The sequence below is a fragment of the Antedon bifida genome, chromosome 4 (genome assembly GCF_963402885.1).
Source record: "Antedon bifida chromosome 4, ecAntBifi1.1, whole genome shotgun sequence".
NCBI classification, from domain to species: domain Eukaryota; kingdom Metazoa; phylum Echinodermata; class Crinoidea; order Comatulida; family Antedonidae; genus Antedon; species Antedon bifida.
In genome coordinates this window covers 20,377,945-20,394,540 of record NC_136229.1, presented here as the reverse complement: position 1 = coordinate 20,394,540, position 16,596 = coordinate 20,377,945, and the positions used below count along the sequence as shown (strand labels likewise).

Sequence of the window (16,596 nt, the reverse complement as noted above, 5' to 3'; positions counted from 1 at the left end):
CTTACTGGCTCTATGTTGACTGCCTCTAACGTTCCACTCTCCTTGCTTTCTAGGCATTTTTTCAGATTTTTTTCCTAGACTATTTAACCAGTTTTATGCATTACAACATTTTAGATTAGTTTAAAAATGTGTAATTAAATTGTGTACAAAATGAAAACAACAACAACACTGTTTATTCTTTGTGCAACCTTTTATTACATATACAACAAATAGAACATTATGGTAGTTTGCGGTTAGATGTGGTGGAGGTGAAAGGGCTGAACACAGCCAACACAAATATGGAGTATCAACACAAATAGAGGTTTAAAGGAAACATCTATATAAAACATATTTTCTGTAATATATTTCTGATGATCATACTAGAATAATCAATTTAATTGCCTGAATATTAACGTTAAAACATAGACAATATCATTTAGCATCATATAAACATGTGATATGCCAAAGGTATCGCTGTATAAAGTCATATATCAATTTATCTTAGTATATACTGTACTACTACTATTTAGACAAAATAACTATGGTATGGACATTGATAAGCGGCGGTTAACAAATTGCTATCATCTTCTCCTAGGACATAATATTTAGAAGCCCCTTTCACACAGGCACATAACTGCACAAATTCCTTTGCACTTTTATGATTGGTTGTGGAGAAGAATATTAATTTTTGTTTAAAGCAATCCATTTATTAACACTTAGAGCATCATTACAATCCATACAACTAAAAAATGGTGTGTTGTCATGGCTACAGAACACTTTTACAGATAATACATAGTACAAAAATACAACATAATGAAATGGTATAACATAACTGAAACAGAAGACATGATATTAGTATATTAGTCCATAGCCAGTAAATAATCAAATAAATGGTAGTGAAATATTTGTGACTGCATTGAGCACCACACACCCACACCTATCAGTATTATTTAACTGTTTATATGATTGGATACAAGTCGTGCTATTCTATAATAGTAGGTGGGTATGTAGTCATAGTTTATTACATGCCATACATACAGCACAGATCTTGGTATAACTTATTTAATTATTTACAGTTATAATAGCTACAATAAAAACAGTCAATGTGTAAAAGAGGCTTCCAAAAACATAAACAGCCAAAAATTATAATAATGAATAAAATATAGATTTTCAAATATAATTTCTTTTATATAATTATCATCATTATATGATTATTGCACATATATGGGCATGCTTTTAGTTTTAATATAGAAAGAATAAAATAATTTAATAAATTTACTTAATAAAAAAAGTGCAAAAATTCACACATAAAAAAACAATTAAAATGTGTAGATGGAAATTGTTTGGTGCATAAAGTGAAAGATAATAATAACAATAAAAAAAGAAGCACATTGTCAAAAAATCATCAATAAATGGAATTATATGAAAACTGAGTCCTGAGAGCACTTTAAAAACAGAGCATAAAGGCAAAATATTCATTATTCTATAAAAGGCAAACTCATTGCATTTTTATTGCCAATACTACGCATTATTTACGAATATGTTTACCGACTAAAACAAACTCTAAGATCAGGCCTTGTCTTTTAAGGCGAGCGAGTGCGACCACTCGCCTTACACACTCTTAAACTGCCCTTGAGGAGTGCGATTTACAACACGCTTAAATTTGGTAAACTTCTACACACCAAAATACAAACAGCACACCTACAGCATTCCTGAATGTATTGAGGAGTGCAATTTGTAGCACACCAATAATTGTCAAAAGACAAGGCCTGTAAGATGTGCTATTTATTCTCTGTGTATTTGCGCAATAAGTATACTAATTTGGTCAGCGAGTGATGTACAATTTGAATGCTGCATACGATGTAAACTGGTTACGCGAAAGCTTTTTTCTGGCCAATACATACAGCAGCTATGCGAACACACAACCTTACGCGGTAATCTATGGTTTTATTTTCGATGCCGTGTCACACAGATGGGTGGAGAAAAGGAGCTAGTCTTAGTCTCAAATAAAGATATACAGTATACATATATACTTCATTATAAAAATAACCAGTTACTTGGTTATTGGAATTAGTTGAAATTTAACCAGTTATTACCAATTTATAGATAATGTTATAAATAATATTCCATGTAATCCATGAAATGTATCATGTAAATTTAACCTGTAAAATATATACCACTGCCCTTACAGATACATATGACCTAACTCGGCATACTATACTCAATGTTAAACACCCAGTGATACAAACTGAAATAAATATTAATATATAAATGAACGATTAAAATGACACCCTACTTCTGGGTGCTTTTATGGATTGGATATTCGATTATGTCAAAAAAAAAGGTACATCACACAATAAATTGATTACTTTGGTCAAAAAATTATCTTATAAAACCAAAATTCTCTTGCAAAAGCTAACATCAAGGATTAAAATTTGATCCACACAGATTATTGTCTGCTCTTTCTGGAATGTCATCACATGACTGCAGCAGCCCATCAGAAATACTAAATTTACTAACCAATCAAAACCGGTTGGATTCTATCTCGCCTTGCATGATGGGAATGACAAGATCATCCATGTTCGGAAGCACAAATATTTTCTGAAATTATAAAGAGTATTGATTGTGGAATTAAAATGGTTTTAAGTAAATTATGGAATTGGTGACCAAATAAATATTATTATAAAAAAAATGCCATGTTACTTTTACTGACCTGAAATTCTAACTCTAACTTTTTCTCGATAAACTCTGTAATGTGTGTTATGGTAACTTGACGTTCTCCCAATTTTGGTTTGGCAGACAACCATAGTTTGGGTTTTCCCCGAAATCCATACCTGTAAAAATAACAGATTTTGTAATATACTACATTTCACACACACACACACACACACACACACACAGAGTTGTAATAATTTCTTTCTTTGTTTAATCTAGGCCCATGTACCTAAAAACTATTGAATGGGATCACTACTGCAGACAGTGACTACTCATATTGTACATAGAACTTTTGAGCACAGTTTGAGAACTCACCAAAACAGAAAAATGTCCTATCTACTCACTCTTCAAATATAAATTTGCTTTTAACTTAGTTCCCACTTGGAGAGAAAGTAAGAACACTACGAGTAATTTGACCAATCATAATGCAGGGATCATCTTAACTGTCGCTTCTGATTGGTCAACTCACTTGCATTGTGCCTATGTCGTTGCACTTAAAAGTGCAATAGATGCAATTGTTTGCTCAGACGCCATCATCTTTTTCAGCACCATCATCTTTCATCAACTTACCATAGTCTGTTCGTTGGTGGTGGCGGTATGTTAAGAGCTAACTTTCCGTGTAAATTCTTCACCTCAACTCGGAGCAAGATAGGAGTGCTGGAGACTTCATCAAATGCTTTTTTTACGTACTTGTACTGTGTAGCATTCTGAAAATACTTAGAGCTGGCAATCTTGTTCACGAATCTTAATATTTTACTTGAATTTTTTATTCCACTATGAAAGATAAAAGAGGAAAATACATGTAAAATAATGTACCGGTATGTTTAGTATGTGCCAATGCTTGAAAAGCCAAATGTGAAAAACAACCTTAGCCTAAAGCTCTGTCTACACTATAAAACTAGTTTGACAAAAAAGTGTGATGTGCTCAAACATGGTAGTGATATTCCCAAATATGGTACTGATATGACATCATCATATCCATATATGGGCACATTACATATTTTGTCACACAAATTTGATAGTGTAGACTGAAGAATGAATGGGATGTCATTACCAGTTCTTGGAAAAACAACATATCGGTAGATTTATAAAAGCGTGTGGTCAACCCGTTGAGGGTTTTAAACAAAACTTTTTACAAAAACAAACAAGGTATTACCATCAACCACCGATGGGTATGCCATACCAGGTTCTTTCCAAGTGTGGCATATACAGTATGTTGATGTTCATTATATGTTTTGTTAACTTAAGGCCAATTTACACAGACGAGTGGGAATGGTAAGCAGAAAACTGTGTAGCTTGTCCCACATAAAATATGTATCTATCTTGAGCGGAAACCGCCCGTCGGCGTTGTGTGTAAATGGTAATAAGGAATAACATAGATTCTATATTGTTATCACCATTACCGCTCGTCTGTGAAAATTGGCCTTTAAGGTTAAAAATATTTTTGTTTGTTTTATACCCGTCCGCCTCCTGACTGCTGCTGCCACCATCGGCCATTGATTGATTCTCATCTTCATCATCATCTGAAGATTCTGCACTGTCCTCCTCATCACTGTTCAATGCTGCTGTGTTTTGCCTAATGAAATATTAAAGTAACCAAGGTTTAGAAATAGGCTCAATTTGGATAGACCACGCTTGTTAAATATAGTTGTTGAAATAAACAAAATAACAGGTTTTTTCTTCCTCTCCCTTTCTCCCCAAAAAAAACTCTTTGTGGTCCCCAAAGTAATTTGTGTCAATTATGTGTTTGTGTTTCTGAAATTATTCATTTAGATCTCCATCTTTAGCAAGCATGTTAACTAAAAAACCCAACTCTATATCATATCTATAAATAGATGTATGATAAACAACATATCTGAGTCTTCAGTTACTTAGCATCAAACACATAAAAATATATATATCCTTAAACATTATTGGCATTTGTTCAAGTTACAATCCGTAAACTAAGAATGGTATAATCAAATAAAGAAAGGTACAATAAGGTCCACATATCAAAAAACAGAAGTATTAACCAACAGAACAGATAATTAATTAGCAACATGAACGATCCAAAATTTTATTTGGCAGATTTTCTGCATGAATCATTGTAATTATTAGAACAGATTTATTTTATTTGCCAGAACAAAACATAATGTCCAAAACATGTAGCATATGGTGAAGCAATGACATGAAATGGAACAAAATGCAGGCTATGGAAATTTAATTTTAGCATCAGTGTCATGTGATGGTAAAAAGCCTGAAATGCTTAAGCCTGAAGGATGTATTTCTTCATGATTTAAAGCTAGAAAAGCATTAGAGGTCTTATCACAAAAGTAAGCATGTAATATAAGTCAATGACTACTGATGATTGTCAACATCATACTTAGCACTAGTTGTTTGTAATTGAGACCACCATAGATATATCTCTTATTATATGTAATTCAGAAAGTTAATAATATAAAGAAGAGCAGGTACTACAAAATACACAAATTCAAAACAAATTAAATATAATAACTTATCACATGATGGAAATCAAATGATGGAATACAAGAAATATTGATATACTTTACATAATGAGGCAATTATATGGAACATGGAAATGTTGATCATTTTATGCTATACCTTATTAAAGACCCCTTCCCTGCAATTTTGGACGTTTTTTGGAAAATAATACATATATATCACTTTAAAAACATTAAACCATGTCATTCCTTGTCTTAAATGTACGTTTTATGGTAAATTATGATAAAAAGTGAGAAAAAATGCACTACCCAAGTAGCTCGCGGCGATCAACCTCTCGTGGACGGTCTTAGGCCTAGCCTAGTTAGGCTTAGTTTTGTAGGCCTAGCTGGTAAACATCGGTAACGTACGAACATCGTACGCTAGCTATATACCTAGCCTGACGTTGTATAGTTGCTGCATTAATTGTCTTTCTATTTTTGCCAGACTCCGTTGATACAAATTGGGGAAAACCCGGTATTTTCGCTGAAAAGTTAGGAGTCTTCCATTTGTTTTGGCCTCACGATCGATCGAAAAGTTGGCGAATTACAGGCGAAAAACAAAAATATCAATCCGCGCGCAATGCATTTTGGGATTTATAGCGGGCCGCTATAATTATTAGAATCGACTTATTTTTCACATTTTTAACCGTTTAAAGAAGAAAAAAGTTATCGCAATAGGACCATATAGTGTTATTTTTACATTAAATATAGTTTGTGATCTTAAATTAGATCTAAAAAACGTAGGGAAGGGGGCTTTAAGCTCTGTCTACACTATCAAACTAGTTTGACAAAAAAGTGTGATGTGCCCATGAAATCATCGTGTTCATATTTGACACATCACATTTTTTGTCACATAAAGTTTGATAGTGTAGACAGAGCTTTACACACACCAATCTTGCTTATATTTTGAAGAACGATGTATTTTATCTGTATTTTTACCAAATTTTAATCACGTTAAATTTTAATCTCATTTTTGTATTTTATGTGAATTTTTTACTTTTTAACTTAACTGATTTTTAACTAAAATAATTTCAAACCATGTACTGTATTTTACTATGTTTGACCATGAATAAAATAATGAAATGTATTGCGACCTAACGCTATTATGGAATGCAACAACTTTCTTTTAATTGAAATCCAAAAAATGTATATGATCCATAATGAAATATATTGCGACCTAATGCTATTTATGGAATGCAACAACAACAGAAGAATGTTTTTAATTGATATCCACTGAAAATTGTATGATCCATAATGAAATGTATTGCGATTTAACGCTATTATGGAATGCAACAACTTTCTTTTAATTGAAATCCAAACAATTTATATGATCAATAATGAAATATATTGCGATTTAACGCTATTTATGGAATGCAAAAACTTTCTTTAACAGCAGAATGTTTTTAATTGAAAAATATATGGAAAAAATATGAATCCTAAATGGTAAAGTAAAAATGTTTAATATTCTAAAAGACAATTTATGATTTATGGTTTGTAAAAATTAACATATTCTACAGATGTTTATAATCATAGTAAAAATTAGAAATATGTATTAAAATAGCCAGATTATGCGTAACACATTTTTTGATATTTCATAATTTATATTTGAATGTAAAAATAATCCATGTTGAAACATTCAAAAAGATCAAAGAATATATTTATGAATGAAAATCACTGTGTATAAGAAAAAGTACTGTATGGAGGAATGACTAATGGCCACTGTAAAGTGTAAATTGATGAGAAATAAATGAAACTGTAGTAGTTGTTGGCGCTCCTATGAATGATTTCATGAATTTATATTTTTATACCTGTCATCATCAAAATTATATTGGGTATTATCATCCTTGTCCACATTTCTGAAGAATTTAAATAAAAATGGTATCAAATAACAAGTTTATTTAAAGAACAAATTGATATTAATATGTTTGTTGGAAAATGGTAAAGGTAATTATTGTGCTTTAATAAAATAGGATAATGGCATGATGGTTTTACTCAATGGTTTCACTTTCAAAGTACTGTATACAATACTCTGCTAGAGGAAACATATGAATGGATGGCAGAAGCAGTGGCTTACCTAAAAATTAAAAAAAGGTTCAGAGGGTGGAGGGAAGAGGTATACAACGAATATGTACAAATAATAACAATAATACTATGTACATTATATTATGATAAAAAATTATTTGATTATATTATTACTATAAATAATAAAAATAATTTAAGATTATATTATAGGGAAGGGGAGGGGACTGGCGTTGATGATGTGGATAAAACGTGTTACTGCTTCAGTACATTTTGTTTAACATGAAATGATTTGATATGATTTGAATTAAAGGGATATTTGGTTTACTTGTACCCCATTACAAAATGGAATAATCGAAAACCTGCAATACAGAAAACACATGATTGTATTGCACATAGTAATATTTTGGTTTGTTGTTGTTTTTTTGCCACTGTGAAATGTTTCAATGATTTGTTTCAGTTCTACCTGTCATTATCATCCTTATTAACTTTTTTCTTGTCAGAAGTTCTACAGAATTTGTTAGAGAGAACACAAATAAAGACAAATGAAAATCAAAACTGATTGAGGAAAGACACAAATGAAAGTAAAATGTATGTAGATCATAAACGTAATTAAGTTCTCATAATACAGGATCCTATAGGTCATGTGACTTAAGCTTTGCACATAATAAACAACCGTTTCCTGTCATCCTGTAGAATCGTGACTTGTATTAAACTACAACATCAGATAATAATCAGCCACTATTAAATTTTATTATGTTTACAATTGCATTTACGTTTGAAATCATGATACGATAACTCCATGATAAACTCGGGATAAATGAAGGATCTTCAAGTTACAGATGCGTATATTTATAATGTACTTATACACTACAGTAACACAGATATCATATAAAACAATTTCATCTTCTAAAGATCTGTCTACACTTATCAAATTTTATGTGACAACAAAAGTGATGTTCTCATATATGGACATGATGATATAATATCACAACCATATTTCGGCACATCACACTTTTTGTCAAACTAGTTGGATAGTGTAGATAGAGCTTTAGGGTCCCTTTATGTCGTATAGCTACCACCAAATGGCACGCCTGTCCACAACAAGTGGACTGAGATGAACCAGTAACACCGTAGTAACACCCTCCCACAGCCTTCCCTCCCAAAGACTTCTTGTTCTACCATCAGAACTATGGACAGTATGGTCGAGGAGAGCCTTGAACATGTGCCAATCGTATTGAAAACATTAGTAATTCCAATACAAAATGTTGATACATTTACAACCCCATCCACATTTTGCCCCAAGATCCTCTGTGATGAGAGATTGAACAGCACAGTAATTAAAACACTCACCGCTCTCTTTTCTGGCTCATCTTACGCATACCGGGCGAAATCTCTTCTAATTCTCGTTCTAATGACGCTCCTTTCTTCAGTCGCCAAAGATTGACTTTAGTTTCAAGTGTCATACAACACGAACCACTATATGCAATATCCAAGTCCACCCAAATCCCTTTTTCGTCGATATGGGGGCGCGACATTCGACGTAAAAGCGGGCTGTTCAACCCAAGGTCAATATCTGTAATGGTCAGTTCATCTATGAAACTTGGAACCTGGAAAAGATAAGATAAACAAAATTTATATTACAATATTTTGATTAGTCCATTATGTTGAGGTGGTGTTCAAGAAAATTTCATCATCTCTAGCAAGAGTTATTGTCGGTTTATCTGAGTAAGTGAGGCACAAATATATCATACATTTTTAATAAAGTAAAAAATAATAATTACCCTGATTTTACTAAGCTTTTTCTGCAGTTTATTCTTCACCCAGTCTTTGGAATATTCTTCGCGAAGAAAATCCCAGAAGAAACGGCCTAAAAGTGCATTGACCCACGACACTGGCGACTCGGTTAAACCACTATCAGGACTGACTTTACTCGCTGAGGCATTCATGCGTGAAGATGAACCATACGTAACGCCGCCGGATGTCACATTAACCGATTGAGGTGTGCTTTCCTTCTCTTTTGGTAAAATTTTAGAAATGTACCGGTAAAAATCCATGGCGCCTTTCTGACTTGCTAAATCTTCAGGTTCTAATCGTGAAAGATGTTTAGTACCGTCCTCTTTTATGTATTCACTCCCACGCAAATAAATCTGCCGGTTTAGTGTCTGTATCGGCTTTTTGCCTCGAATTTTTTTATATTTTGAGGCCGTCTCAAACTTCCAAAACCACTCTTCCTTCTCACGGCCAGTTCTCGCGAATAGATAAATTACATTAGTGTTAACCTCATCCTTTTTGATAAACTCGTAACCTTGTAGATCTTTCGTTGAATCACTGTCAACTTTATCCTCTTTATCCTCAGCTGGTTTAACATCTGTATTTAAATCAGAATCTTTTTTCTCGAATTTGATACATATCGGGTATTTCTTGCTCCATGTCCGTTTAGATACTAGTCCATCCGGGAGTAAAAATACGCTGCTTCCACGTAGATCATAATGCCGTTGATGTTCAAATACAGCTTTTGGAAGAGCTTCATCCCACATGGCTCGTTTTGGAATGTTGACCTTTGGCTGAAGCAAACGTAGAACTGTACCGTCTAAACGTAGAAAAACAGAGTGTGTCTGTTGTATATGGTAGGTGTCAGCATCATATTCATAGGGTAGCTCATTCATCCATCCCTAACAAAGACAAAATGTTACACAACTTATTAATTATTTTTTTAAATGTATTTAGGCAGTGGCCAAGGATTACTGTACAAATAGCAAAGTAGTCAGGTGGAAATCCAGGGGCTATTTCACGAACCAGTTCACTGGGGTTACCCCCTACTCGAATTAAGAATTGGATTATTTAAAGTGCACACGAACCCATACCAATATTGTTGGTATGGTGAACAGCACCTTAATCGCTCGGCCATTTGACTTGCATTTGAATGCAGCTATAAACTACATAGTGTTCTGTACTCGCTATGAGCATAGATTTTAATCATTTACTACTACATGTATGTTGAAAAAAACAATGCTGTATGGAGGATACATTAAATCACAGTCAAATGCAACGAAAAACAAATGTTAATACTAAAGATTGAAAGCAGAGATTTCTCCAATAACCCTACACATTAAATACAAAAATGTAGCAAAACATTAGCTACTATAACAGGTCTTGTCTTCAAATTGCAGGTGTGCTACAAAATTGCACTTCACAACAAATTCAGTTGGTGTGCTGTTTGTATCTTGATGTGTAGATGATAAAAAGGCACACCTTATCAATGGCATTTTACAAACATATTGAGCATGTGAATCTCAAGCAACAAGGCCTGCTAAAAAAACCTTAAATTGAAGCATAAAAATTGAATAAAAAAAGACCAATGATGCCAAAGACTACTAAAAAATAATATTTCATCCCCATAATCGAGAACCTGTTAATATATTTGAACATACTGTACTGTAAATGTTACAAGTGCTCTCTAACAATCATGTTATTCAGCTTTTAATTTTATAATGTAATGCATTTTTTTTTCACAAACATGTTAATGAACTGATACATTTGCTAAAGCTCTGTCTACACTATCAAACTTTATGTGACAAACAAATGTGATATGCCCATATATGGACATGATGATGTCATATCACTACCATATTTTGGCACGTCACATTTTTTTTTCACATAAAGTTTGATAGTGTAGAAAGAGTTTAATAAGAACATTTAATAGCATTATCATCATGGTATTAATTATCGTACACATACATCGTCAGGCTCCTTAATCCAATAGAAATGAGATGAAATTAAAGATCTACATAATGTCATATCAATTTCATTAAGATTCAATCAGATAGATTCTTAACAGCAGGTAAGACTGTCTGTCAACTTTACCAATAAATTAATCTGAATTGAGTGTTTAGATAGAAATGATTAAAATACTGCCAACCAGCAAAAGCCAACAAAATAAACATTTATATTATTATTATTATTATACTTAATGTAGTCACATTGTCTGACACAGCAGTGATCTATGTTCGTATATTGCTTAGCTTAAGCTAAACACTTAAGAGTAGAGAATTTAAACTTTCACCTTTTAGTACGATGTATGTCATAGAAAACTATAAGTAGATGTCCAACACAAGCTAAAAAGGCATGGAGAGGCCTACTGTATCACTATCAAATGTGACTATCCCCAACTCACTCATGCACCATATCGCAGCGTGTTAAGCCTTGTCTACACTATCAAACTTTATGTGTCAAAAAAATTTGATGTGCCCATATATGGTAGTGCTATGCTTAAATATGGTAGTGATATGACATCATCATGTCCATATATGGGCACATCACATTTTTTTGACACATAAAGTTTGATAGTGTAGACAAGGCTTTAAACATATCAATGCGAGAATATATGATTGCCATTAACTATGTGATTCTTCATTATATTTCAGGTTATTTTTTTAAATTATTAATATTACTAATACTATTTTTTAACAAATTCGGTGAACAATTTGCCTTGCACTGCTTCCAATATTATGTATGTTTATTTATTAGTATGTCTATGGTCCTCATACAGTATAATGTTTACAGTTTACAGGTAACTCTATAAAATGTATCGTACAGCAGTTGGACATAAAATATTGGACCTAAAATGCATTACAGTTATGCCTTCCACATATGATAAGCATTCTATTCCTGTATACACCAATGTAAGTAATAAAAATAATAACAAACATCCAATACTTAAATCACAAGCACCATAGCATTTAAAGCAAACCAAATGAATAAACAAAATATAAAAATAATATGTTTGTAATCACAATTGCTTTATGACTTCCTAATGTACACAAACCATTACATTATACAGTTTTCTATTTGCACTGTCTACCCTTATAAAAGCACGAATGATAAATAATGAGATATGAATTTGTTCACCTCTTTGTCTGTGTTTCCTTTATGAAGCTATTGGAAACATTTAAAAAAATGGCGCACATATATTAAGACTAGATTTTTTTATTTATAATATATTTTTAAATTAATTTATATACTAGTATACTCTTCAGTCAAAGACTGGTCTCACAGAGGGCCCAGTTAATTATGATTAGTGGCTGTGACAGTGACTGTGCATCCCCCTACTCTCTCAAAAGATGTACTAGGTTCTTTAAAGTGTACACTGGATCTACGGTATATAGTCCGTATTCTAGAAGACTAGAGAGTGAGCTTGCCAATGTTATGGCGTAATTACGGTTCCACTGTCTTTACATGAAGCTACTTTACAATGCTGAGTGTGGTTCAATAAACATTTACTGATTAAAAACACATTTTCATATTAAAAAGTTACAGGAATGTATCGCCATCAAGTTCTAATACTCTAATAATAATGCTGTAATACTTCAACTACACAATACTCTCTCATAATGTTTTACTGTTCAAAACCAGAATTTTTGCAACAATGTCCAAATACTCTCCTACTATTTAAAAAATGGATTCAATCTGACAGGCTATCAATAGAGAGAGTTGAAAGTATACAGTAAGCAATGGTTACAAAGTCGCAGTGACAAAATCAATCAAAAGAACAGTTTTAAGTACAGTACTTCATTTTACACACCCTGTTCTCATTTGATTTTAAAATCGTGGAACCACTCACCATAAAAATAACCATGAATAGTTTATTAGGGTTTATGATAAAGATGATTGAAGAAGATGCGAAAGATTGGGCATTAATATTATTGGGTTATAATTATTCCCAAACCCAAGTTTGGTTTATAAATACAATTTGATTCTAAATATTATTGAATTTGCTTGTAATCTACAGTTAAATACTCTATCTTCAGCGTTTCATATTTAATAGCAGTAACACACAATCATCAACGAACATCGTGCTAGTGTATCGCAATTCATACTAGTCTGTTTAATATTGATCAGATGTTAGATTTAATAAAAGCATCGTTAGTTCACGCTATATCATTCACGCTCTGTCTACCAGTTAATTAGCAGACAATAACGCCATTGTTTGACTTTCATTGCTACGTAGGGCTGGATGGATCATAGCGAACTTCAAATATACTGTACTGTAGCATTAAATATTCAGTAATTCAGTTTTTAATATAATAAATACAGGTATTACAACAATAATTGAAGATGTGATTATTCATACTGAGGATCCACTGTACTGTACAATAATTTGGTGAACTTCCATGAGCAAGCCCAATTACAGTAATAATTTCCAAGATACAAATTAGGGGAATTTGTACGTCTTCTCTCTCCTTTTTTAAAAATGTAAAAAGAAAATTAACAGGGAATATTATTATTGAGAGAATGGATAAAAGCTCTTAGACCTCCGCTTATAACTGTAAAAGTTAGACATGATTTTTGAGATCCCATCTTCATGGTTAAAACAATTTAAACAGTTTTCATCAACAAATACACTCAAACACAGTGCACACACATACAAAAGTATACGCTACACACAGGTTGCACAACTACAAAAGTGTAGCTTTGTTAATAAAAACTGATTCAAGTATGGTTTCACTACGATCTTATCATCATCTATCATTTATGCAATTGAAATTTTAATATTTGAATGAGGTTAATTGAGGTGAATAGAATATCCAGTACATTTTTTCTTTCAACACATTATACAATTTTTGTAATCATATTGTGTAGTGCATGTACTATATTTCATTTAGATTTAAGGCGGTTTTCCACTAGGAAAATGTATTCGCGCAAATCAAAAGTGTTGACTTATGCACAATTTCATCTACTGACATGAGAATTAGAACTCAGGAATGTTTGATTCAAACAAATATATTCGCTAAATGGAAAACAGGCTTTAGATTTTCAGGCACACAGCCAAGGACTGGCAGGTGAAACCTGTATCAGAAGACAATAACAAACTATTAAAATAAACAAGGTTTTTGGAATTCAACATATTGTGAGAAATACCGACATCTGACAGGATTTGAACCCAGAACCCACATGGATCAGTGAAACATCTAATAAACCACCAAGCGACAACTCTAATTCATCTACTGTACATATCACAAATTGCCAATCTTCTTACAATAAAAACAAATATATTCAATAAATTATCCTGAAATGATGACTCATCGTTGTTGTTGGCATGAACTTTGTAACCAAATAGAGCATCAATATGTAACTTGTTAATTAGTAAGTTAACAATCTATAGCTCTATCTACACTATCAAACTTTATGTGAGAAAATTTGATGTGCCCATATATGGACATGATGATGTCATATCACTACCATATTTGAGCACATCACACTTTATCAAAGTAGTTTGATAGTGTAGACAGTGCTTAACGATGCTAAATTTAGAGATTAGTGAACTACAGTATTTGTTCTTTGTTTACTATCCAATCAAGTAACATCCTGTTTTAAAACATAAACAAATACTCTGCAGTGAAATATTAACTTTTATACATGATTACTGAGTGTAATGATCAAGTTTGAGATTGCTGAACTAGCTTGAGATTTCTCAATTATGATCCTGCCCTCAACCCCATCTCCAACCCTCAAAAATTATTTTTTTAGGCATAAATTGCAAAACAAAAAACAAAGTTTACGTTGCTGTGACCTCACACATTTAAAACAAAATTAATATTGGCATTATGTAGAATCTTTTTGTAAAAATTTGCATCATTAACATCATCCTCATACATCCTATGGAAAATCATGACATGAATTGCAAAATGATGTAAAGGATATGAGAGATAGTTTAAGGAATAAACATAAAAAACAACCTACCTGATGGAAGATTTTCTCTTGTTCTTTTGCTCGTGCCTTTGGAGCTGACATTCTTTCTCCAGGAATGATCAACGGTGTTTGAATATCAGGACATTCTGGTGACTCTCTAACGGTGTCTGGTAACGACACCCATATTGCAAAGAGAAGACAAAAGAAGGATACAACCATTCCGGTGATCACACCCACCAGATAAGATGGCAATGGAAATATAAAGTAACAGAAGAATATTACGGACATTAGAGTAAGTCTGTATTTTGGGATTACCCTTTCTTTTCTTGCCACACTAAACGTTGCCACATACTCCTCATTGGTTAATGGTCTACCATCAGGACTCTCCACATCAGAAAGGATGTCTTTTTCTAATTCTGAAAAACTGTCTTCACTAGGCGTCTTTGGTGGTGAATCTTTGGTTCTTTTAATTATCTTTTTCAGATCTTTTGACTTGTCACTTTCATCAGACTTCTCTAATAATCCTGACAGAGAAAGTGGGATGGCACCTTCTGGACGTCGAGGTTCATCTGGAACCTCAGAAGGTGTAGGAACATTGTAGTAGAATGGATCAACGTTAAGATCACCAGAGTCAGTCTCTTTTGGGTAAAGAGCAGCTTCCAATCGAGCTTGTTTTTCCTCTTTTTTTGCTTCCTCTTTTTTCGCTGCATCCCTTTTTCTCTGGTCATCTTGAAGCTTGTCTACAAATGTCAATGGGTCAGAAATGGCTTCTTTTGATTCAGAAGGAATTGAAAAATTATTAACATCATCAACAACAATGACCTCATTTGTGACTTTAATAATTCCGGTATCAACTTTCTTTGTTTCTTTTATTCTTTGCTTCCTTTCTGCATCTCTTTTTTTAATTCTTACAGAATCAAAGATATCTGAATCTAGTCTATCATTCTTTTCTGTTTTCTTGAAGGCTCCTAAAGGATCATCAATTACTTCTTTTATAGAATCTTTTGTTGGACTTCCTGATTCTGTTGTTTTATTGTTTGTTAGCTCATCTTCACTGTCTGCATCTTTGAGCGAACGGAATGAAAAGCTTGGTCCATTCTGTTGAGATTTCTTTGATTGTTTTTTCAATTTTGATGACGTGGGAGCTGGAGGACGAGGTGGTTTTACTTTCTTCTCACTCATTGTTACTTCATCTATAAAAAAGCTAAGACAATGCAAAAATATTTATAAGAATTTAAATTTAATAAAATATATTCCTCTTCTTGAAAAATATTTTTTAAATTGTGGTTCATTTGTCTCCCATACTAGGCCTACACAGTACATTACTAGTCCTATGCTAGGGCCTACCTAGTCTACCTAGGCCTAGCCTAAGTAAGCCTTCTAATAAAGACTATCTACTAGAGGAAGAGTCTTAATCTATGAGTAGGACTAGCCTAGCTAGTTAGGCCTAGGCAGCTTGCCAATGCTAGTTACCTCCAGCCAGGTACAGTAGTAGGCCTAACTAAACTAACCACTACTACAGCCAAGGGCCTACGTCCTAGCCTACCTCTAGGCCTAGTCTCTTATATGATATGGAATTACAAAATATACACATACTTTAAATAACGTAAAACTTACTTCCATAGGAAAAAATATTAATGAAACACGCATAAATCAACATACATTTTCCAGGTTTGCTGTCTTTCTTTCTGGAAAAAAGTATCAAACGAAA

The 16,596-nt window shown here is 32.9% G+C and overlaps 1 protein-coding gene across 2 annotated transcripts; it reads right to left on the bottom strand.

Moving 5' to 3' along the window:
* Window positions 1–171: 171 nt before the first annotated feature.
* Window positions 172–16,575, bottom strand: LOC144841320 (testis-expressed protein 2-like). Of its 2 annotated transcripts, XR_013612012.1 has the most exons (9): window positions 16,503–16,575; window positions 14,937–16,089; window positions 8,978–9,868; window positions 8,547–8,803; window positions 4,154–4,270; window positions 3,265–3,468; window positions 2,693–2,813; window positions 1,726–2,580; window positions 172–1,680 (listed from the first exon to the last, which is right to left on the bottom strand). XR_013612012.1 is itself a non-coding variant. In XM_078697615.1 (8 exons), exons 2-8 carry the CDS (start codon window positions 16,065–16,067, stop codon window positions 2,503–2,505), a joined length of 2,799 nt encoding a protein of 932 aa, XP_078553741.1. In that variant the 5' UTR covers window positions 16,068–16,089; window positions 16,503–16,575; the 3' UTR covers window positions 172–2,502. The 2 variants fall into 2 exon arrangements, 1 of the variants encoding a protein (XP_078553741.1); XM_078697615.1 differs by having other exon boundaries at window positions 172–2,580.
* Window positions 16,576–16,596: the final 21 nt, after the last annotated feature.